We start from the raw sequence: 25,612 nt of genomic DNA on the forward strand, positions 1-25,612 counted from the left end.
AAAGTTATGGCCCTTGTCAGACACCAGGCTTATTCCTTCAATTGTATTAATTGTGGATGGGGCATCTGTGTCTTTTGGACTTGTCTATAAACTTAAATTTTGAATGGATATAAAATATACAGGTGACTTATAAAAAAATTGTATACTTACTAAAGAAAGATAATTTTGTTTGGGTAGATCAAGAAACGGCAATTTTATTGATTGATTGAATATGACACAATCATGATGCTTGACTTGCCAGTTATGTAAAATCTCAAAAACCCATGCAACAAAAGTGAGTATAAACTGTGTGTACATCTACTGGAAGAGAGAGGCCTGTACAGTAGTCAGATCGAATGCTTGTAGCAAACAATAGATATCATAATAGACTGAGAGATAAATTTAAGAAGTGGAATTAAATTGAAAAAGTTTCTTAATAGAAGCAGTCATGTGAGTAAAATTTGATCACTGAAGTGACCTTATTTTGGTAAGCATTATTAGTTAATAAAGAAGTCATCTCCAGCAAACTAACAACATTTCACAAGCAGGTGATCTTTCAAGCATGAAATAGGATGTAAACAGTGTTAAATATTTTTTCTATATATTAACTAGGTCCACTGGAAAATATCTTTTATATTCCAGTAAAAATAAAAATTGGAAACAGTCCATAAATGCTTCACAGATATGTTTCACCATGATAATTAGATTAATCTAAAATTCTTATCTTCACTTGCAAGTTGTTTTTATTTAAAGCTTGCCCAGGCAATACAATGCCAGATATTTTGAAGAGCATTTGTGCATTTGCACCTGACTGCCAGACAGTTACCTGCTGCATGAACATGGATTTCATCCCTGGATCTCGTCATATACAAGTGAATGTTGGGATTAACAAATGTACTGATAATCTTACCTATGGAATTGAAAATAAACAGTGGAGTAAATCTTTAAGTGGATTTTCATCAAGTAAGATATTTTTTCATAATTATTTTAATACTTTTGAATACTTTTTCAACAGGTTAAGTCTTTGGCTTCATGCAGTTCATTAGTGTTTATTAACATGCAGACCTGCCAACCCTTATGATTTTGCCATTAGTCTTCAGAAATTACCCTTAAAATATGGAATTATGGAACAAAATCACAAACTACAGAAATATGATTGTTTGTGGTAAACTCCAGATACTTGTCTGTTTGATTTGGATCCGAATTTTAATATTAGATTCAGTCGAATATGTCAGGGAACCAGACTAATTTTATCGGAGTGCCTTAGACTCTTTAACCTGTACATATTTTTTTGTGATGCAAAATGTCTGCATGATCAAGCTGTTACTTGGGTTTTTTTTCTTTGTTTTGTTTTCGTTAATGGCATTCAACAAGTGAGCACTCAGGACAAAAGGGACAATAAACCTCATTTATTACTGCTGAGAAGAATAAAATGGAATGTTCAGATTCTTAAGAAAAAAAGGCAGGAAGGGCAACAGTTATCTTTAGTGGTCTTTAGTGGACATTGTTTGTTGATTTGAGTATGTCACATGGTGGAAAGATGATTGATGTTGCCACCAGCTTTATTTTTTTTAAAGATTATGCCAACTTAGTTGGGAGATATCAAGAAGCCATTGAGCTCTGTAGGGTTTGGAATTGAAGTTTGTGAAACTGTACTATAGGTGTTTAGTGTCAAAGTAAAGTTTAGAAACTTTTGAGTTGAAGACGATGTAAACCAATACATCAGTCTTGAATCACACTTCTAGACTTCTGAATGCATGTTTTCCAGCTTGCAGTACATAATTTATTACACCCTACTGAAAACCAGCCCAAAAAACTGGCTGCCTTACTGAGAAGGTCATGTTAGGGATGGCAGATCTAATTGTGTTGTTTGTAATATTAATGGCTTTTGAAGAAACACAATCTTAATGTCTTGATTAAAAGCCATCAAATGCTTAATGTTTAGGTGTCAAATTCCCATTTTCAGTTACTTTTCTGTGATGGACAAGTGAGTCTTGTTGTGAGATGTATAATTTTCATTTTTATTTTCCTATCTTTGAATTCTTTTTTGTATTGTTTTATATGAGTGTTATTAATAAACAGGGTAATTGGATTATGACACCAGTTTCCTGTTAGCATATAGTGTCCTACTTCATCACACCTGTCACAGTTTTTATGTTTGAAACTGTTAGTTCTTGTGACTGTATCCCTTGCAAGAAAAAAATTCAGTTGATGAAAATATATGTAAGAAAAGAGAAATAGAGGTCACAAAGACTTTTGTGATCAGTATAATTTATAATATTTTTCATGCAGTTTTTCTTGAACAAATATGTGCCTTTTATCCACAGTAATCTTCTGTCTCCATGAAAATGTCTGCTTTAATTTGCCCTTGCCACCACTCACTTTTACAAAATGTTGGCAACATATTATTTCAGAATGCATTAGAAAATTAGAATTGCCCATCACTTGGAAGACAAAATTAATAAAAAGAATGTTACCCTGGAATTGTCATGAACAGAACTTGACAACTGTAAGTTTAAAGGCACAAACATTAATGCTAGAAATACTGGATACAATTTAATATGTACTTTTTAAGTAGTGATATATTAGTCAAGTTTGATTTGTTTGCAATATTTTATTCAGCAGAATTTGAACATCACTCCTTATAACTTGTACACTTTGCAGACAAGCCTATTTACCTTATCATTCACATTCAATTTTACAATATGAAATGGGCTTTCATTACAGTCAGTATTTTATTACATCTATAGAGTCTGATTCATTTTCTCATTAATTCATGTTTACTATTGAAATTTCTCCCTCCTTTTTTTATGTATCTGGTATTATGAATTGTTCCACGTTATTTTAGGTACTTAATCCAAACATTTATTGTTTTAGCAGTTTTCAACATATCAGAAAGTGTTGCTGACAGTTTTGGCCTCAGTTTGGAAGTGACAGACATGGCTACAGCATACAAGCTGAATATGTCAATAAAAGCCTGTGGTCTAGCCACAGCTGCGGAGGATGGTGGTTGTCAAATGTACATGTTACTGGTGGAAACATATATTTATAAGCAAACATGTACCATCTCAACAAGAAGAAGAAAACGACAAGCCAGCAGGTAGGGCATTTTTTTAGTTTCCTTCCTTGGTTAAACAGAAAATGAGAGATATAATTTTGACCAGAGATACCTATATTAGTTTCAAGAGATGAAGTTGAATGGTGTATGCACTGAAAATGGCCATTGTGTACTTCATTTGGCAAGCCAAGATGTGGCTAGAAAATTTTGGGAAAAAGAACAATGTTTCTCAGGGTGGCGAAAATTCTGTTGCAAGCAATTTATAAAAATAACATTATGGAATCAGTTAATTTACATTTAATATAGGTGACATAAATTCATTTGTTTCTATTCAACATTTAATCAGTATTAGAAATTGCTGGTACCCTGTAGTTATGTTTTGTGTTATGCTGGAGAATGCATTAAGACTTTTGTACTCATTTTATAGTTGACTGAAATAGGAGTGAGTAACTGGCTATGCACAGTTACAAACGGTCTTTAGAACTAACTTCCAATGAATATATTTCATCATTCTGTGTGTGAAAAGTTGCTGATCTTTTGATGATATCATCTTGATAAAGTACAGAAATTGCAGTGATTATCACATTTTTGGAATGGAGTAGAAAGCATGAAAAACTGTGATTTTATGAAAGTCTGTAACATATTAAAGTAATGAGTACAAGGCAAGACATTTCTAAAACTTTACAGACAGGCTTTACTGTAAGCAGTAAATTGAATGTTTGAAAAAGTGGAGAAATTTTTCCAACCATGACTTAATTATGAGATAGAGCAAACATACTGACAATACAGTTACTAAAGTCTTATTTATTGAGTTCCTGGATATCTTGCTCACCCGCTCTAGTGCAACAGAGCTTTAATTATTTGCCGAACAGTAAGTATGTATTGGTCTACTGTAATTGTCATGTAAATAATGTATGATAAACACCTTTTGTTGGTGCTAAGTATTTGTTATATCAATTATACTTTGAACAAACTCCAGGTGGCCAATGATTAGTGACAAGTGACTTTCGTTTCTAAATGCAGCTGTCCAAAGAAATCTCTCAAGTTGTATCATTAACAATTATCACCTAGTCACCTTGAAATCAGTGACAATGCTTTTAAACAATCTTTGACAAATGGATTTTTTAGAGTCTGCAAACTTGATATATTTCAGAGCTCACAAACTGCCCCATATACTTAGGTTAGGACATGAAAGTTGGCAAATCCTGTATATCTACAAATATTACAATCTAAATGTAATTGTTTTGATAAAATATAAGTATGTACATAAATATGTATTCCCTTTTTGTCAAAACTTGCTTTAAACAGCATATATTCACATTATCTTCTTTGCATGTGAAAAGCATTGACTGACCTTGACATTGGCTACAAAATGAAATTATGACACTTTATCATGTGAAATAAAGGATCAAGAGATAGAAAAAACTGTTGGCAGTTATGTAATAGAAGAAGGTGGTGTATAGATAAAACTATATAAAGGTGTTCATATATGTACTGTTGAAAAATTGCAGAGTATTCAAAACAAATTATTACAAACTAAATACAGCCTCTCAATGTCGTTTACTTGCCCATGGGCAGTTCGAATGGAAACTTGAGCTTGCCTGATCAGAATTTGAGCATGTTGCTGTCATCAGACAAGTGGATTTGTAAAGCCTTGGTACATGTAGAACATAAACTGTACAAAATAGCAAAAAGTAACAATGTTTGGAAGAAAATAAACTGTTTACTTAACTTCTATTCCAGTGGTGACTCATTCATGGAAGGCCTTAAAAAGCTGGCATCTAGTGGGGCTTCTGATTCAGAAATCAACACATATGTAGAACAGTACCAACAAAAAGAGGTACCTTGAATGGGGAGATTGTTTGCATTCTTATAGTTTACAAAATTTGACTGTTGAAAAATTTGTATATCTAATTTTTACTATTTTCCATTTATTCCATTACACCTTCTTCATAACAAATATCAGCAGTGTTTAATTATCATCAAAATTTCACCACGTATATTAGATAATGGAAGTTTTCATAATAAACAAACATAGTGAATGTAGATGATGGAAAGGTGATGGATATCTTAAGGAATTATAACTGGAAAGTAGTACAGTAGAATGTAGCTCATCTAATTTGTAATTTAACCAATTATCACCTATATTTTGTGAATGGGAACAGTGCATTGAAAGTTACTGAGATCAGACTAACTTATGTGATAGCTGGGATTTGTACAGATTGTTAGAATCTTTGTGGAATAACTGCGGGTAAAATTATGAATCATAATTTATCATCAGTTCTTAAATCAAGAAATATGCAAAATCTTAAGATCAAGTTTTTTTGGTCTGAAAATTTAAGAACAAAAAGAATAATCTTTATTCTGATGCATTGGTCCTATACATACAGTAAACAGATACCCACAGTACAGACATTACCCACATTACAGACATGACCCACATTACAGACATTACCCACAGTACAGACATTACCCACAGTACAGACATGACCCACATTACAGACATTACCCACAGTACAGACATTACCCACAGTACTGACATTACCCACATTACAGACATGACCCACATTACAGACATTACCCACAGTACAGACATTACCCACATTACAGACTCTTGGCATCCGTCCATCTACGGGAGACAATGGCGTAGCTCCAAAGTAAGCTTTTGTCTATCCTTCTTTCTAGCTCTCTTTTCAGCTTGTTTTATTCTTCTCTCTTCCTCTGCATTTTGAACTCCCTGCCTGACAGCTAGGCCCCAGCTCTAACGGTTGTTTGCACAGCTCTTCCAGTCGTTGACACTGATGTTTGCCGTCTTTATATCCTTCTTGCAAACATCTTTGTAGCATAGATGTGGTCGTCCAGTTGGTCGTGCACCTTCTGCTAACTCCCCATATAACAGGTCCTTGGGAATGCGACCTGGGTCCATTCTTTTGACATGGCCAAGCCAGCGAAGGCGCCTCTCGCTGAGAATGGAGAACATGCTGTTCATGTTGGCGCGTTCTAGAACCTCTGTGTTGGGTACTTTGTCCTGCCACTGGATGTGCAGAATGCGCCGCAGACATCTCGGGTGGAAGCTGTTGAGTTTCCTCTCGTGTCTTGCATAGGTGGTCCATGTTTCGCTGCTTTAGAGAAGTGAGCTGAGTACGCAGGTTTAGTAGACATGCAATTTGGTCTTCTCTGTGAGGTTGGGGTTGTTCCAGACTCTCTGGTTAAGTCTGGCCATCACTGCTGCTGCCTTGACAATCCTGCCATTCGCCTCAGAATCAATGGAGAGTGAGCTGGAGATGTTAGACCCAAGGTATGTGAAGTTCTTGACAGCTTCCAAGTTGTACCCATTGATGGTGACAGAGGGAGGGGAGTCTGCGTCCTGCGCCATGATGTTCATTTTCTTCAAACTGATGGTCAGTCCAAATTCCTTACAAGCATGGCAGAGGTGGCATACCAGCTGCTGCAGTCCATCTTCCATGAGTGATGTCAAGGCTGCATCGTCGGCGAAGAGCAATTCACGGATGATTACCTCTGTGACTTTAGTCTTAGCACGGAGACGGGCGATGTTGAACAGCTTGCCATCAGCCCTGGTATGGATGTACACTCCCACGCTGCAGTCCTTGAATGCATACTGGAAAAGCATGGAGAAGAAGATGGCAAAGAGCGTCGGCGCAAGGACACAGCCTTGTTTGACTCTGCTGATGACTGGGAATGCTTCAGATGTTGCGCCATTGAAGCACACTGTGCTGTGCATGTTCTTGTGGAACGATATGATGACAGCAAGCAGATGTGGGGGGCAGCCAATCTTCTGCAGGAGTCTGAAGAGTCCACTCCGACTAACCATGTCAAACGCCTTCGTCAGGTCTATGAAGGCAGTGTAGAGGGGCATCTGCTGCTCGCGACACTTCTCCTGCAGCTGACGTAGTGAGAAGATCATGTCTACAGTTGACCTGCCGGCTCGAAATCCACACTGGGACTCTGGGTAGACGCGGGAGGCTAGGATCTGCAAGCGCGCCAAGGCAACACGGGCGAAAGCCTTTCCAACGATGCTGAGGAGGGAGATGCCCTGATAGTTGTTGCAGTCGCTACAGTCTCCTTTGTTTTTGTACAAATTGACGATGTTGGCGTCAAGCACGTCGTGTGGGATGTATCCCTGTTCCCAGCAAAGGCAGAGGAGTGTATGTAGGGGCTGGAGCAGTGCTGGTTTTCCACTCTTGAGGACTTCAGGCGGAATGCCGTCGCTTCCAGGAGCCTTCCCACAGGCAAGACAATCGATGGCTTTTCCGAGCTCTTCCAGGGTGGGCTGTGTGTCTAGCTCCTCCATGACAGGCAGGTCTGGAATGGCATCCAGGGCAGTTCCAGTGACATTGTTTTGGGTTGCATATAGCTCGAGATAGTGCTCAACCCATCACTGCAGTTGTTTCCCCTGATCTGTGATGACTTCGCCCGTCTTGGACTTGAGGGGGGCGGTCTTGTAGCTGGGGGGGCGGCCTGTCACCTTTTTGATACCCTCATACATTCCTCTTGTATCTCAGGTGTCAGCAGCTGTTTGTATACTGTTGCAAAGGTTCAGCCAGTAGGTGTTGGCACAGCGGCAGGCAGTCTTCTGGGCATTGTTCCTTGCAATCCTGAGGGCTTGTAGTGTTCTGGGGCTAGGTGCAGCCTTGTATGCCAGGAGGGCTTTCCTCTTTGCCTCAGTCATCTGCTCCATCTCCTCCCAGTTTGCCTCATACCAGTCGACATTCTTTCGCTCCCTCTTCCTGTAAGCTGTGATGGCTGAATTGTACACAGAGTCACGGATATGGGACCACTTGGAGTCAATGGTGTCATCAGGTGTCACTTTGGTGAGGGCTTCCTTCAGTTTGCTGATGAACTGCTGTGTTTTCTCTGGGTTGCTTGCACAGCAGGTGTTGATGCATGGGTGACCTTCTTCTTGGTGTGGTGCAGCTTCTTGGGTAATATTTGCACCTTACTGGCCATGAGGGAATGGTCCGTGTCACAATCGGCACTGTGGTAGCTGCGGGTGAGGAGGACACTGGCCAGTTCTGCATGCCTGGTGATGATGAGGTCTAGCTGGTGCCAGTAGCGTGAACATGGGTGTCTCCACGTCACCTGGTGGATCTCCTTGCATTTGAAGAAAGTGTTGGTCACACATAGGCTGTGGGAGCAGCACATCTCCAGCAGTCGCTGACCATTCTCGTTGATCTTGCCCCGTCCGTAAAAGCCGAGACAGGTGGACCAGGCCTCATGGTCAGCTCCCACTCTAGCATTGAAGTCTCCTAGTAAGTAAAGCTTTCATTGTTGGGGATACTGGATATTGCCTGATCCAGAGCCTCATAAAACTTGTCTTTCTCCTCGTAGGTGGAGCAGAGGGTTGGGGCGTACACGCTGAAGATGTTGACCGGGCCTAAGGATGTTGACAGCCGGAGGGCAAGGATTCTCTCAGTACCTGATGATGGAGGTTCAATGAAGGCGATTAGCGTGTTCTTGACGGCAAAGCCTACACCATGCTGCCTAGGTTCATCTGAGGGCTTCCCCTGCCAAAAGAACGTGTAATTGGCTCCCCTGATGGTGCCTCTGTCAGCCAGTCGGGTCTCCTGGAGGCAGGCAATGTCAATGTTCAGTCGGGAGAGTTCTCTGTCAATGACGGCAGTCTTTCGTGCATCGTCGATCTACTGTAGGTCAGCGGTCAATCCAGGACACATGGTCCTGATGTTCCAGGTTGCAAAACAAAGAGTTGGAGTCTTCTTATTTCTTCTTTTAGTCTTTCCTGGTGCGGAGTTTTGTGGCTCACTTGTTGAGATGGTTCTCTAAGCTCCATGCACCCAGTGAAGCAGGCAGGCCATGGCGGGCAGCACCTTACTGACTGGGGGCTGCCCAGCTTGAGGCAGGCGGTAGCTGTCCAGTGAGACCTGGTGATCTCTCCCACCGTCAGAAGTAACCCCTGGCACCAAGCTCTACGCCAATCGAGCTTTGACTTAGAACCGGTAAACTGCTACTTCTCATGTTGTGCCGATGCCGTACGACGACACTGGAGTGTCCTCTCCAGTGGAGCTATGAAGCCTGGGCATGGTGGTATGGAGAATCAGCTGTTGTCCATGCAGCAGATCCCCCCTCTCCACGCAGCTGGTGTGCCCAAGGGAACGATGAATGCCAATACAGCTTGGCACCAACGGCGTCACAGGAGTTGCCGGAATGACGTTGAAGTCAATGTCAGACCGCCTTAGGGACTCCATCTCTGGATTTTCTGTCGGGGTTTACTCCCTTAGCCTTTCCCATGAGTGGGTATAGCCACAAGGCAGCAGAGGTTTGGAATCGGAGTTTTCCTTCTCCTAGATGAGCTACCATCCAAGGTTTACGAGTCCCATCTACCCGAAGCAACTGGTTTTAAGGTGCCAGTGGGCCACCTTCACCCCTTCTCCTGTTAGTAGGAAACATGGTCTGCCGGGCTTCAAATCTAAGCCACTCGCGAAGGCCAGGAGCTGGATTTTAGTTGACAGAGGCAGTCAGAGACGCAAGCCGTATGGGGTATTTTTTAGAGGATTGAGGCGCTTGTCTCCCACTCCCACCCCAGGCAATGTCAACCTTAGACCACAAACATTACAGACATTACCTACATTACAGACACCCACATTACAGACATTACCCACAGTACAGACATTACCCACAGTACAGACATTACCCACATTACAGAGAGTAAGTTGTCTTTGTTTTAAGAACCAATAGTTTTACATGCAGATTAGAATTTAGACTGAACATGCACTTTGATGAATAATAGATTATGCTCGTTACTACACAATTTACATTTATTGGACCAGGTGGGTGAGTGGTCATAAGCAATTTCCTTTACCAATCATTGCCATCTCACCCATCTGTGTGGGTTCAAGTGTTGGGCTCAGCCAGTGTGGATATGTGAGAGAGCTTGCCAGTAGCTTCCTGTGGGTTGGTGGTTCTAACCGTGCTTTTCCCAGGTTCCTCCTCCACCAGTTATACTGGCTGCCATGTAAAGCTAATCGTCCGCTGAAAATGGTGTTAAACCCCAAATAACAACAACTACATTTATTGGAAGGATATGTTATAGGTTAAAGAATAAGATAAATTTATTATGAGGCATTCACAGGCATGTGTTTTTATAACTGACTGACCATAAACTCTTTCCTGAGCAAGCTGTCACCTGTTACTACCTGATTTCTGCAAGTTATCATTTGATAATGGAAACAACAAGTATTATGTAGTGGTAAATAATGTTTTGTATTTTAAGAATAGAAAACTACTTTTTAGTTTTTTTAAAGATTTTAACTGCCATGTTAATGTTACTTTCTTCATAGAAGCTGGTAGTGAACTTGTCTTGTAGCAGTATAGGTGACATCAGTGTGTCTTGGGAGTACCTCATCATTAGTTTTTCTTTTTTCATTAATATTTATGCAAATAAATTAAGGAAAATATTAAATTTCATAGAAAGAAAAATCTACTTATTGTGTTATAGAAAATTTGGCTTAAAAATTATGCTGGTTAGAAATGTATTGAACCATCCTACATTGTAGAATTTGAGAAGCACTGCAATGTGAAGCTTGATTTCTGACATATCACAGGGCATGTTATAGCTGGGTCACACTGTACTTACAATCTATATTTGTAATACTACACACAATTTTGTCCTTGAAAATAAAGCATTGCTTAAAACAAATATTAAATGCAAATATGCATATTGAGGAATGGAGGACATAATTTAAATCAGAGAACCAAAGTACATAAGCCATATATATATATATATATATATATATATATATATATATATATATATATGAGAGAGAGAGAGAGAAAGAGATAAGTGTGTGTATGTGTATGATTGTTTATATAAAACTAAACTGACTGAAATTTGCTGAGACAACCATGCATCAAATAGTATTCAGGTTAAAGAATAGATGGTTTGATTTGATTTTAGGCTGAAAAGAGGCATCAGAACCTTGGAGGTTATGCCTCTACCAATCCAAAAGAGGAAATGGGTTACAGCAGCACTGTAAAGGCATTAGGGGATAGAAATCCAGCAACAATAGAGTTCATGAGATCACCCAGTGCTCATTTTGGAGTGACTATTCAGGGAGGTAAATTCTCATTACTTTGTATCACACACTATGGCATCTGTCTTTTGGCATGTTATGTTGAAATTCAAGAATTAGTACTGAGTAGAAGGGTTAATCAAAATCTTTTTTCAGTTTCTTATCCAGGAGTGGTTTGAGAAAATTCACTTTTCTCCAACCTACATTTTCACTTTTCCAAAATTTCAATCTCCTGTTTGGTTTGACAAGATATATGCATTTTAATCAATATTTAAAACAAAAGGAACAATTTACAACATATTTAATTCTTCAAAGGGCTTAATATTTTAGTTTTTATTATTGTCAGAGTATCATAAATACACTATTTCTTCCTCAGAATGGTAGCCTCAGGACTGCCAGCACCAATAAACAAAACAAATTTACTGGAATTCAGACCTTCCCTAACTTCTTTCTCAAGACTTGATCAATTGACAAGACAATGTCTCTTGCCCTGTGTCAATTCTTCTAATTAGCAGCAAGTTTAAGGCCTTCTTAGTGGAGTGCACACAGCATTTCCATAACAAATAATGGTTTTCCACTTTGGGCTAGGGTGTAGGCTGTGTTAAAGAGAGCTCAAATTTTATTTGTATTTCATTTCATTCTCTTTAGTTTTAAAATGTCCTTTCCTAATGGAGTGTTAAGAACTAGCTTTAGGGAATTTCTGCACATGCTGGCTTATGTCATTAATTGTTTCCACCATAAATGCAATACCACACACTAAAGATGATATACTTTATAATTAGTTTAAAAATTAAAGACTCATTACTGTCATTTAATCAGCAGATAAAGGAAATGGACATTTATGTTGATAAAATTCCTTTCACTGCATTGACTCGGTGGATTGAAATCAAAGAGTGTTCTGCTCATGAGAGTCTGGGTTTAGTAAACACATTTCAGCATGGTCATTTAAAACACTGCTAATTGATCATATTGGATTTGTTTGTTGTTTTTTTAAAAATAATTTGCTCAAAATTTTATCACTTAGTTGTATATGCAATTTCAAGCAGTAATAGAACTTGTGCACACTCAACAGTTATCAATGATTTAAAGCAGTCATTATGGCTGGAGGGCATGAACGGCCAAATAAAGGTAGATAAAGTGATTAAAATATGGAAATTAGCACTTGCCCAACTTTATTTAAAATAGGAAAAAGCACTTGTCCCAGACTAGTGCCTTGGGAAATTTTACTTGTCGAACTTTGAAATGTGTAGTTGGGCTATGAGATTTGTATTCAGCATAACACTTGAACATGCCTTAACAAGCACACGTGTCTTTTTGTCCAAAACTTGCATGCAGTACATTTTACTAGATAACGTTTCAGACACAGTATGACTCGAGGAAGGATGTGGCTGCTAATACCTGCACATAAAAACATCATGAATTTCATGGAATTTACGATCATGCAAGCCTGTTAGCTCACTTTGTGTTTTTAATCAGTGACAACACAACTTGTATGTGTTTTATTGAAAAGAGAATGCTGCTCCAAACTTAAGAGCTCCAAGCATTGTCAAAGGGAACTAATTCTTTCAATTTGCACATTCACGCGGCTGTGACATTGTGTATGACTTTGTCATGGTCCACTTAATATTATGATGAGATTAACTGCATAAAATTTATCCACAGTTTAATTCCTTACACACACAGTAACGGTATTATGTTGAATATGCTTTTTCAGATATGTTTCCTCACTAATTAGTACAGTGGTTCTTTGCCTTAAAATTTAGTAAAGTACTTGCTCTCTATAATGTGTGCTGTTTTTGTGACTTTAAATTACAGTGGTACCTGATTGATTCTTCACTGTAAAGTTCACTGGTACCTCATTATAAAATGTCTGCTATGTTGCTCTTGGCTTCATCTACCATTCATGCAAATCTTCATTATTATAACTAAGATTTGTCTCTTAGTTTGTAATTAAGTAAAGTCAAATGAAAATGGATGCAACAGAAAACTCTTGAGTTTCATTTTCCTAATATAGTAATAGTTTATTTCAGTAGCAGGTAGGATATCTCTAGTTAGGTCATATATGTTACTAGACTTAACAGAACTAAAGAACCGAAACTACTTTTTGTTGTCTGGTACTCAAACTTTTTTAAGATTGATAGCAAATTAAATTACATTCCAGTACTTATAAATTAATAATAATATGCGAAAGACATGATATTAGAATCTGCTATAATCCATGTTATATTTTAAATAAGTTATTATTCACTGACACCAATTTTAAGACTGGTACATGACCAGGGGCAGGTTTCAGTATCATCCATGAAGTAAGTGTTAACAAAGTTTTGAGATGAAGGCTTTGGCTGTATTGGTTTTCTGCTGTATGAAAAGGTGACATGACTTTCCAATGTATTACAATTAAGACTTTTCCTTTACAGATAAGTACATGTAATATACCGTATTTACCATATATATTGGGCCACGATAAAATAATTATTTATTTTCCTGTCCCAGAACTTATGGTGGAACTTTCTAAAGTTAGGTCATATGTTCCGAGACTTAAGAAACAAAATAAATTTGTATTGCATTTGTGCTGCCCCCACTGCATGTTGCAATAAAATAGATAAATAAAATGCTTATTTGATAATAATAAAGAAAGAAACTTACCTTTTACTTATATCATTTATTCCTTTTTTTCAACATGAGCATTAAAGAATAAACTATATCCATGAAATCCTTATACAGGGTTCGTACGGTCTTTGAAGGTCTTTGAGAGTTTGGGAAAAATGAGGTAGCATTTTCAAGGCCTTGAAAGTTTGGGAAAATCGAGCATATTACCCTGAGGTCTTTAAAAGTCTTTGAAAATTGAAATAAACCCAAAACTTTGTAATTTCTTTCCAGAATAACAAATAAAATTATCTGAGGTTGTTAGATTCGGATGTAATCTAGTTATCCTGGTTTCGTTCTTTTGATGACCCATTCAGTTTCATTGCCGCCACAATAACAAAAGAGGCTTTGTTTGGCCATCCAAAGTTGGCCTCGGCGGCGACTTCAATAACACATGCACTCTTCATCAAAGCAAGACGGCTACACACTTCATCAAAGGAAGTCACAAATAAAATTGCCTAAGGTCGTTAGCTTCGGATGTAGCTGGTTTTCCTGGCTTCTTTCTTTTGACAAATTGTTCAATTTGATTGGACGAGTCCATCAGCTTTGGCCAATCAAAATGTTCATTACGCTAATTCACTCTACGTAGAAAGTGCGCGAAAGTATTATGCTCGAGGATTCAAAATTTGTTCAGTCGATTTACATCTTCAGTGTTTAAAAATGTCTGGCTTGAACAAGAGAAATACAAGGAATAGCTGCAAAAGGATAAATTATGTAAACGAAAGGCGTTTTGTACATTGTGTAAAAAGACGATCAACTTGGCTTCAATGGGAAAAGGAGCCCTTACAAGTCATGCCAAAGGTAAGTTGCAAATTAGTAACTACATACTGTTCATTTAGTGGAACAAAGATGCAGAAGTATAAGCTATTGGTAGTTTTGGGCAAAATAATGGTAACTCATTACTTTTCGGGTATAAAATAAGATATTGTTTAGTTTGATGATCTGGGAGATATGGCAAAAGAGGGCCCATTTAAATTTACTTATACAGTCGGTTTATTTAACACGTTTGAGGAACAAAAATCATTTTCGAAAATTTTGTTCTACATAATAATGTTCCTTGGTTTAATATAGAAACATCCATTGTAATAAATTCAATTCACGGATAAACAGTTTCAAAGTGCGCATACGTACACTATGGTAGAGTTAAGCAAGAGTTGTTGTTCTTGAATTGCGAGTAAAAAAAAAAAAAAATGGCGTTAACTTGTGCTGTGAAGCTTTAACTGTAGGATGTCAAGTCATTTGATTAGGCAAATAAAAAAAAAATGAAAAAATGTGTTTCCAGTTGATGGAATGTTCCCGTTTCTCATTGCTGACCCTCAACCTTTTTCCCCAGTGGTATAAAAAATATTTTTTTTTTAAAAATCACATTGCCGAAATTGATTTGTGTATCTATAGTCTGACTATACATACCCGTTTGTTTGTACCCCTATATAGAACAGATGACAGCCTTGATGAAGTGTTTTATTCTGTCCTTTCTAAAAGAAAGGAATAAGTTGAACTTTGGAATGTTCTCCAGAAAATGTTGTTGTTGTCACATGGGCAGGCAACAGTGGAGAGAGGATTTTCTGTCAACAAACAGGTATCTGTTGAGAACCTCAGCAGAGAAAGCCTCAGAGCTCAAAGGCTAATCATTGACACAATGAGAAAAGCAGGTGGACCTTTGGAAATCGTCATTAGCAATGAAATGATGACATATGCCTCCACTGCAAGATACAAGTACCATGCCTGTCTGGATAAGAAGAAAGCAGAGGAGAAGGATGAGAAGAAAAACCAAAAAGGAAAGAAACGGGAGTTAGCCTTGGATGAAGTGGAAGAACTTAAAGCCAAAAAGTTGCGTCTTGAAGCTGACATTGCCAGCCTACATGCCTCCTCTGTACAGAAAGCAGAACAGGCAGAGTTAAAAGGACTCATTGTGCTTGTCACAGAGTCAAATGCTCTTTAGGAGAAGAGCAGAAGAAAAGATGGCAGTGGTGGCATCTCTTTCCAAAATGATTGAAGAGAAAAAAAAGCAAATATAATAATGCATTTAAAGCAGTGCTGATGTCTGTTAAGAGAACAATTTATTTTGTATTAAATCTGACACGTATGTTACATATTTCTGAAAAAATAACAAATGTTAACCTATCTTCCAGATCATTATAATGCTATTTTAGGAAATTAATTATAGTTTGACTTTAATCAGTAAACAATATTGTAGTATTTGGCATTCGTTATTTTCTCATATAACCTGTATACACAATGCTAGCAAAAATAGGTCTTGGAAATCTCTGTTTGTGGTCTTTGAAAGTTTGGGAAAAGTCTTTGAATTTATCATTCATAGTTCAGTATGAACCCTGTTATACGTAGCATAGGATTCCATACTGTAGCGTGTATCACTTATGTCTGATAACACACGCCACATTGTTCATTGACATGAACATTGAAAAACAAATTGTGTGTGGTTGTGCTCAAAGGTGTGAATATGTTTTCTGACTGAAAATTGCAAACAAGAGGGAAATAATCAACCAGTATCTTGAAGACAACTGTCATTCATGCATGACATGGTGTTAGGTGCAAAATAATCAAGATTGAATTTTATCCAGGTCTACTGTATGACAGTATCTTGCAAATAAAAATCATTTTTTGAAAACGCATTCACTTGAGTGCAAGTGGCAATCTTTTTTCCGTCACGGGTAACAAAAGCATCACTACTATTTACCCACAGACATCAATGCTCCCTTGTATTAATTGTAACTACAGATGCCAAGCACAGAGAAGCCTGGTGGTGAATAAACACAACTGGCAGCAAGCAGTAAACTCCTTCTTTGAACCTACCGACAGGACATCAAAGAAAAAAAGCCTACCTCAGTAGCTGACTTTGGACACTCTGAAGCAGTTTTTTTTAAACGATATCAATAACAAAAAGGTTTTTCTTATTGCAAAGCAAACTGACCTCGGAAGACACCTATGGATTCCTTGAAGGGTGCTGATTTTTATAAAAAAATTTAATATACAAAGACAGCCGAGATGTAGAAGCTAACTTTGGTTCCTTTTCACTGGCATTCATGGGAATTTTGAAGATAAATTGAAACAATGGAACAATTTTTAAAGTGACACAATATAGTGCTTCATGCATGGACATCGATGACCCAGCATCGCCAGAAAGATTTGGGGATAATGAAATCAGAAGCAGATGATTTTGCCAACAATATGATCATTAATGTGGATGAAATTCTAGTGTACTTTGATCGCATTCTTGTATGGAGTGACGATAAGATGGGGGTCAAAAGTGTGAGAATTAGCAAGACTGGTGCAGGTTTGAAAAAATCAAACTTTAGTCCTTGCAGTTTCTGCTTCAGGTGATGTGTTGCCTCTAACAATTTTTCACGGTATGAGAAAGCTAAAAAAAATTATTAACCGAAAGAATGGATCGAACATGTGCAGGAGAATGGTTGTGTTGTTTAGATGCTACTGCAGTGGACTAAAGAGTTTTATCTTATGTACACAGTTTTATATTTTTTGAAATAAAATTTCATTTGGAGTGCATTTTGCAATATGTAATTTTTGAATGATTAAAAATTTTTCCCACAAGTTACGACTTGAAAAAAACGATGTGTTCCAGAACATACAGTGCACGAAAAAAATCACTTTTAAAATTAATTTATGGTCTCAAAAAGAATACAGTGTTCCTAAATATATGGTAAATACGGTAGTCTTAAATAAGTGGTATTTATTATACCAGTGTTTGTAAAGTTGGGGATGGTAAAATATGATTCCCATGACAATTTTGTTTCACACATAACTGCTTGATGATTCTACTTACAAATTATTTAATAAGTAGCTGTAATGCAGAATATATTGTGTATTCATTTTGCCTTGATCACCATCTTTACTATGATATATATACCCATGTCTTGATAGGTGACGCAATTAGTAATATGCTTGGAAAGGGAAATGACATTGTTGGAAGGACCAACCAGCTATTTATTGTTGGCCAAGGATTGTCAGGAGCCGGAGTCAGACTTCTTGGAAATCAACTGGCTAATATGACAATTGGAGATTTAGAATCGATGCTGGAAGTGAACAAGATTGACCCATTAAAAATAATACAACTAGGGAAAGATCTGAGAGACCTGGCCAAAGCTCTTGTAAGATCAATTTATTGTTTATTTGTTAACTTTTCTCCCTGCTTTTTCGAAGATTTGACCAAGGTCATCATATATTGAGATATTTTACAGGAAAAGCTATATCTTAATGGGATATATTGTTCACTGAACCACAAAACTATGGTAACATTTGAAACAACATAATAACTAGTTCAGCCCAAAACTAAAATGTAGTGAAATAAATGAAAGAGCAGAGAAGGAATGAAATGTATCCAACGTATAATGTTGATGCCCTTGTTGTATAATTGCCTGTGATATATTAAGGATCTTCATGGTTAGGAACCATTCTTATGAACTTGGAAAACAAGTTAATGATCACATTAAAAGATGCCTGAAGTACAAAGTCAGATTATGTCAACAAGTAAGCTTTATGCAAACTGGATGACTGTGCAGTGGACATCTTCTGAGGGAAATATTATATTTTGCAATGAATCTTTTTGTGCAATAAGGTGGAGCTAGTGTATAGGGGACCACATTTGTTGTCCATAATGGTGTTATTTTCTTGACAGAAGCTGAAAATAAAGTATCAGTTTCCATCCATCACACACTTTTTCTTTTTGTTTTATAAATTTAAAACTGTTTGAGTGCAAGAATTGAAACCTGGGATACATATATATCATCATTAGAAGCTTCCAGTTAGGGTCTTATCTTGAAGTTCAAGGTCATGGTTAAATATTTTTGTGGTTTTCCAATACCCTTCCTTTTCTGCTGTATAATCCCAAAGCTGTTTAAGATTACGGGATAAAACATGTTATATTCATACACCATCACTACAGTATTCAGACACCCTCCCATTTTTTGGGCACCCACCTACAGATTATTAAAAAAAAGCATCAGGGTTAAAAAAATGTACAAAACCAGGACATTTCATTCATCAATTTATAATTTTTCACCTGATTGTCACCAGGGGTCTGTAACACTGTCAAACTTATTGGCGTTTTAAACCAAATGGAAGCTTTCAAATTAAGCAAGCAGACTAACTGCACACAGTTCTTTTCTGGTTCCTAGAATAGTCCATTTCCATAAAACTCTCATCTGCATCCAGTATTTACAATGTCTAGTTTAAATATTTCTAAAAAAAAATGAACAAATAAAAAGGAATAACTCTTGTATACATATTTTCAAGAGATGTAACTCCAAAATGTAAAGAATTATTGAGAGTATTGAAGTCGGTGAACTACACAAATATGTTGTGTGAAAGCTTAGACTCACCCATGCAATATCAGTTAGAATTTAAAAAATTGATAAATGAAATCAAAAAGTTTTGTGCATTTTTTTATATCTGTGATGCTTTCCGTTTTTAAATAGGTAGAGGCATATGAAATAAGTGTGAGGGTGTGCAGATACTAAAGAAAATATTAGCACATGGGGGATCAAGATCATGGCCCAGTGTTATACGTTTTCATAACACATTCCCTTCCACTATATAACTTTAAAAGCACTGAGGCTGAGGGGTTAATTTTTGTACACTTAAACATGTCACTTGGTGGTGTGTTGCATACTGTATTCATCATACTTTTGCTTCCATTCAATAACCACATTATGGGTCCTATTTTCAGGGAGTTGATCATACCCCAATATCTTATTTTTGTCACATTTTCCTTCCACTCCATAACTTTAAAACCATTTGAAATTAAGGGATGAAACTTGGTGTACTTATACATCATCACTAGAAGGTGTATTGTGCATCAATTGGAATTGGTGTCTCTAAGGTCAAGGTTACAGTTTTATGCTTCCTTTCTTACTTTCTCATCCACTCTATAATTGCGTAGCTGTTTAAGATTAAACAATGTTGATCTCTTCATGCTAGGCAGGGGACACATATTAACTGAATTTGCATGGCTTAAGTGAAGACACTGGGGATAGCGGGTGGCAGGCACTAATAAGTAAAATTTATATCTAACAGATTTAGAGAAAATTACTTAACTAAAATTGTGTTGCTTCATAATGAATGAAATTGTATGGGAGCATAATGTTTGCAATTAGTATTACTGTAGTGTAATTATTTTCTTCATCATTTTGCTAAATCTCTTTAGAATCATTCATGGATTCCACAGCTCAGAATTATGACAAAGTTTTAACGTGACACAAAATTCAGTTACTTTTTTTAAGAGTGTTTTGCACAAAAGCTTTTCTTTCTAATTGATTCTGTTTTACGACCAGAATGAAAGATAGAAACAAATCTAAAATGTTTTAATTGGCACAGATAGCATTACAGTTAGAAAAAATATCTAGCAATAATCAATTTTTCAACCATACCTAAGATTTGTTTAATATAAGTGTTCTACTATATATATATATATATATATATATATATATATATATATATATATATATATATATATATATATATATTGCATTAATCACAAGCAAGAATTAAGATGCATAAATATCTGTAGTTAAAGTGAATTATTTAAAAAATAAGTATATATGATACTTATCAAAATAAGATCTATTTAATATTACTTACAAGGTTGTGTTCTGGGCCTCTGATTGAAGAGCGATATAACTTTCAAAATGCCCTGAGATTTTACTCATAGATCATTAGATTTTTAAAGGGTTTTATTCAAAAGTTATAATTATTGTATGGGTTTGAAATTAAATTTGTAATTAAAACCATACCATATTCAAGGAATTATCTTTTGTCATATGAATAATAATTTTGCTATTATAGAAATGTATGATTAGCTGAAGCTGTTTCCTGATCTTATTTTGTGTCTTGCCAAAATGAAGAAGATATCAAAAACATCATTGCCATTTTCCAGCAGCAGCTGTGATGGCACCTTTGCAATTGCTAACAATGTAATGGTTACAATTTAATAAATAATACATCAACGTGTGGTTGACAAGTGAGACATGAAAGATGAAAGAGTTTAATGGATTCCTTTTTTCAGATAGTCATTCAATTTGATATTTCAGTATTCTGAATTCATCCAAAAACTTTTCACTGGAGAGCTTCTCAATGCCTTCAAGTCCTTTGATGTGTCCTTTAGTGGATCTTTTCCCTTCCCCAGACAAACCATTGAATTGTTTAAGGTGCAAACAAGCTTCTTCCTTGGAGGATTCATTCACTTGACTTTTGGTAAGTTATATCATTGTCTATGCATTAGTCTTAAGGTTCATGAGAGGCAAGTATTATGACTCTGTGGTCTTAATAAATGTATTAGGAAAATGTGAGAAGCAACAAGTTTTGTAAAACTCAACAAATAATTTATTTCCATAGAATACAAAATGATTTTTTTTTAAAAAGAAAGGTATTGCAAATTAAATCCCAGATATTCCTAGAATTAAGATGCAAATCCTAATGAGTAAATTTCTGAATAAACTTTATGTGGAAATCCAAATTAAATCCAACTCTGGAAGTGTAGATGTGCCTGTGATGTGCCAACAGTCTTTTGCAGAATCACAATAATACAATCCAAGAATATATCCTTGTTTGAAATTTCACTATAAATTCAAGTTTCTGTTTCTAAGAATGTTGTTTCTGAAAACTTTGTTTTTCCAGAGAAGAATCACTTGAATTAAATAATTTGCATAAATAAATTCCAGCCCAGATGAATTACAGAACACAACATTATAATACAACTGATTTTGCTAAGATCTTACAGCAGAAATAATTAATTTCTAGAAAAACATGATTAAAGAATTCTCTATCAGACCTCAGGTCATAATTAACATTTTCTATAAAAAATATTACCAATTGGAAAGTTTCCTTTTGGATGGTTCCAAATGTTTACAAGATAACCTCTTAGTTATACAGTAAAACCTGTTATGAGAGACCGCCCCTTCTGCCAACCAAAAGTGGTCTCTCAAGACAGGTGGTCTCTCATAAGAGGTGTGTGAAAATGGACTGGTTTTCAGGGTCAATAGTTAGCATTGTTGAAAAATAAATAATACCCATACTCACTGTACATGCATCATATCCTTTATTCATGAATCTTGTTAAATATTGCATGCATTCCTCTCAAAATATCTTTATATAATAAAGATATACATCTATCAAACAACGAGAATAAAATTTATATTTCAACATCACATTAATATGTACAAAAAATGAACAGTTAGATATGATGTATATATCTTATTTTATACACTTATTCACTTGTTTTTTTAAAAGAAATCCATTATACTTTTTTGTTGACATGTTTTACTCAGCTATTTGGTCTGAACATGTATCTCAATTATTGCCTTTTCCGGAATCAACTTTCCACTTACTGGTATGTTTTTACTCCTTGCAACACAAAACCACTCCCATACTCGCTCGTTCAGATCTCCGTAAACTGTCCGTCGTGCCGTGGCATATTTCCTCTGTGCTTGTGCACCTTTCTGCCATTCATTTCTAATGGACTTCTTGTCTTTGATTACATTCTGAACTTGCGTTTTACCGACGCTTAAGCTGACTGCTATTTTGCGAGTGGTCTCGCCTTTTTCATTTCGTTCAATGACATTAATCCTTTCTTCCAGCGTTAAAATGTTTCTTTTTTTCAGCGGAGATTCTGCCGTTGTTATTAGTGTTGACGTTACAAAGACTATCGGTTTTGATCAGGTTTTGGGGAATTGTGGAATAAATATATATTATGTACCAATGAATGAAACCAAAAGACATTATTAACTCATCAAGAAACAATACATTTATTCTGAGACGAAGTTTAAATCAACAGCGTTATAGCTCGATAAACAAATGTTCCGACCATCTGCACCCACGTAAACAGATTGTGGCTTGGTGAAACACTAACAAAAGAAATAAAAAATAATTTTTAAAAAATCTGGAAATGATTCTCACTTACAAGTATTAAAGACAATGAGCTCATTCACCCTCCAGGCATTATGGATTAACTGGAAAGCAAACGACGTACTCAAACCAACACTGAAGCCCTTTCAAACGATTTCTCACTTGGACATAAGGACTACCGGCGTTTTGTGAGTTTTCATAAAGATAAAGAAAAATACAAACCTCTAAATTGACTGCGTATATCCATCATTACTCCCTTTGATGTTACTCTTACTGGCTATTCACATGACTGCGGCACTACAATGGCGGTTAGTGACATGTACTTTAGTCTGGTTTACTGCAGTTTACAAATGACACCGTACGCTGGAGTTGTAAATTTCACAAAACTGGTACTGTAGCAAGACAAATTATTTTTAAATACTTTATTAGAGCAATCTTTGCTATTTATGCAGTCTTTGTTACAAAGGATTAAATGATGGTTAGAGGTGTTTATCCCGATATATGGTTGTTCAACTACAGTGTTATTTAATGTGCACTTTGTTTGCTTACTACATTTATCCCGAGCTCTAGTGTTTACAAAGGATTAAGTTAAAGTCAGTGGTGTCAATCTGTTTTGATTTTTTGGCGATGCGGTCGTTCATAGCAGTGTCAAAATGCATATTTTGCCAAGAAATCGCGGTCGCTGGTCGCGTTCAGCAGGTGGTCGTTCATAACAGAGCGTTTATATAGTAAAATCGATCCGTGCATTACGATTGTGGTCGGAAATGACAGGTGGTCGCTCATAGCAGAGGTCGCTCATGACAGGTTTTACTGTAATTAGAAGTCCTATTCTAAAATTATTGTAAGTTAAAATGTAGTAAACAACAGGTAAACCCAGCATTTCATGGGAAATTCCCAATTTTTTTCACTCAGATTGAGATAAACATGTTGTTCATGAAACCAAAATTAATTATATAAAATACGTCTGTCACGCATCCATGCATAACCAAAACTGATAAAAGAAAACAATTTCAAACTCTACTGGCCCATGTGATTTGTCCCATGTGATTTTGTCATCATCATGCAGTTTTGTTAATATAATGTTGGAGAGGACATCTGCTTGCTGGCATAAGTACAATTTTTGTCCATTACTTCACACATCTGAATATAGAAGTTATATTCAGACAGTATCATCCACATTCAGCAAGGCTGACATAATTATTCACAGTATTTTGTGTATTATGACTAGTTTCACTATAGCATTAAATACTTTAAATATATCATTTTTATTTAATCTTCCAAATATTTGTTGATACCCAAAAATTCTAGAAGCTGATTTCAAAGCCTGTGATGCCTATTTTTTTTTAACTTTAGTCCAGCTGAACCTAGATGTGAAAGGCAACCCATTTTTGTTTTTGTTAATTTCCAATCCTGTTTTATTACAAAATTCTTTGAGGGCATCAATTTGTTGTTGTAGGAACCAATAGTTTCAGCGCAAGTAGAATATTCTCTGCATATGATAAAGCAATGATCTCTGGTGGTATGTTCTCTGAGATGTAAATATAATGATGATACCTATGATAGCTCATAGTTTTAAAACTAAATCTCAAGTATTAAGAGAAAAAAAAACGGGTTAGAACACACCTTTTTCTTGTTTCTGTATTGCCATTAAAATATCTGGTTAGTCCATTTGGTGTTCTCACATACCAACATTGGCCAAGCTTCAAATCGATGTGAGCAGAGTTGAGATGTTGGTGATCTGTAAAGGCAAGTGCCTTAGAATGCTTGGCCCCTCTCTGCCCTACCCACATTAAGAACATTTTCCAAAGTATCATCAGGAGTAAAGTCAAGTAGACCTTTTACATGAGCATTAAACTCTCCTGAAAATCTAAGGCAGCTTCTTAATAACATTATATATTTTCTAATTTCGTAATCAGTAAATCACTATTTTTTCTTTTTTATATTGGTGTTGGAGCTCCACTTTACATACAATATATCAATTGTTACTGGCAAGTGTCTACTGTTCTTTCAGTAGAAGTGTCCTTTATGGAGAATTTACAGTGTGACCCCACTATAGCATGCTCCGTTTAACATTAATTCGGATATAACATAATCATGGCATGGCTCCTAAAATTTCACATACTTGTGTTTTTCTTTTACACACAAAAAGTATTTTTTCTTAAGTAAGAAGACTTTAAAAAGAAAATGTTTAGTCGGGGATCACACAGGGCTTTGCCAATGTCGTAAATTGCAAATTTTGTTTCTTCATTGGTGACAGAATATACCATCTGGTAATTATCTTTTAAGTGACGACATTGTTGCTATTTAAACATATATATAGTCTTGGGTTTGGAGGGGATAAATTCAAAGGCACCGTGAAAAGAAGCCACAAGCTTGGATGCACTGGAATCTATCTGTTGTTACTTAAACAAATCCTTTGTTCATATTGACAAACTATTGTTATAAAATAATCCACTCATGTTGACATCTGGTCTCAGAACTGTATGCTGTGATACACTCAAATAGTCATGCTAGTGGACTAGCTACAATCAACCAACCTCAGAAGGCAGGAATAAAAATGGCTGCAATTGACCAAATGATGACTAATTCTTTTTTTAAAATAAATGTACCCATAAAAAATTGTTTTGCTGCAACTTCAAAGAAAAATGATTTTCTTTGAAGCACCAATCGTTCTGTATAAATGCTAAGCAAATGATTTTTTTTTCAGTCTCAATCATTGTTCTAAAATTACTTGATGTTACTGCAGCAATAACAAGCATTTATTTGGTCCTCAAAAGTTGGCTTCAGTAATGCATCAAAGCAAGATATATACAATCTTCAATAAAACATAGTACCTTATCAAAGGAAGTTAGCACCAAACTTAAATAAAAGCATTGGAATCTGATGGATTGTTGCTTTTTCAAAAGTGACTGAAAGTTTCTTATTTGCAGGAAAAAGTTTATGCTTGCGTTAGCTACCAACAGTGGCATAAAATGCAAATTAAATTTCTGATTTTTTGAAACCA

The 25,612-nt window shown here is 36.2% G+C and overlaps 1 protein-coding gene across 1 annotated transcript in view; it reads left to right on the forward strand.

The window, feature by feature from the left end:
- Window positions 1–25,612, forward strand: part of LOC149785132 (uncharacterized) — a 181,819-nt gene that overhangs the window by 14,193 nt on the left and 142,014 nt on the right. The window contains exons 10-15 of the mRNA XM_089978894.1: window positions 733–942; window positions 2,857–3,079; window positions 4,781–4,877; window positions 10,971–11,130; window positions 17,632–17,858; window positions 20,796–20,958. Coding sequence (XP_089835020.1) covers window positions 733–942; window positions 2,857–3,079; window positions 4,781–4,877; window positions 10,971–11,130; window positions 17,632–17,858; window positions 20,796–20,958 — 1,080 coding nt within the window. The remainder of the gene's footprint in view (window positions 1–732; window positions 943–2,856; window positions 3,080–4,780; window positions 4,878–10,970; window positions 11,131–17,631; window positions 17,859–20,795; window positions 20,959–25,612) is intronic.

The sequence above is a fragment of the Sinohyriopsis cumingii genome, chromosome 13 (genome assembly GCF_028554795.1).
Source record: "Sinohyriopsis cumingii isolate HCF-2022 chromosome 13, ASM2855479v2, whole genome shotgun sequence".
NCBI lineage: Eukaryota > Metazoa > Mollusca > Bivalvia > Unionida > Unionidae > Sinohyriopsis > Sinohyriopsis cumingii.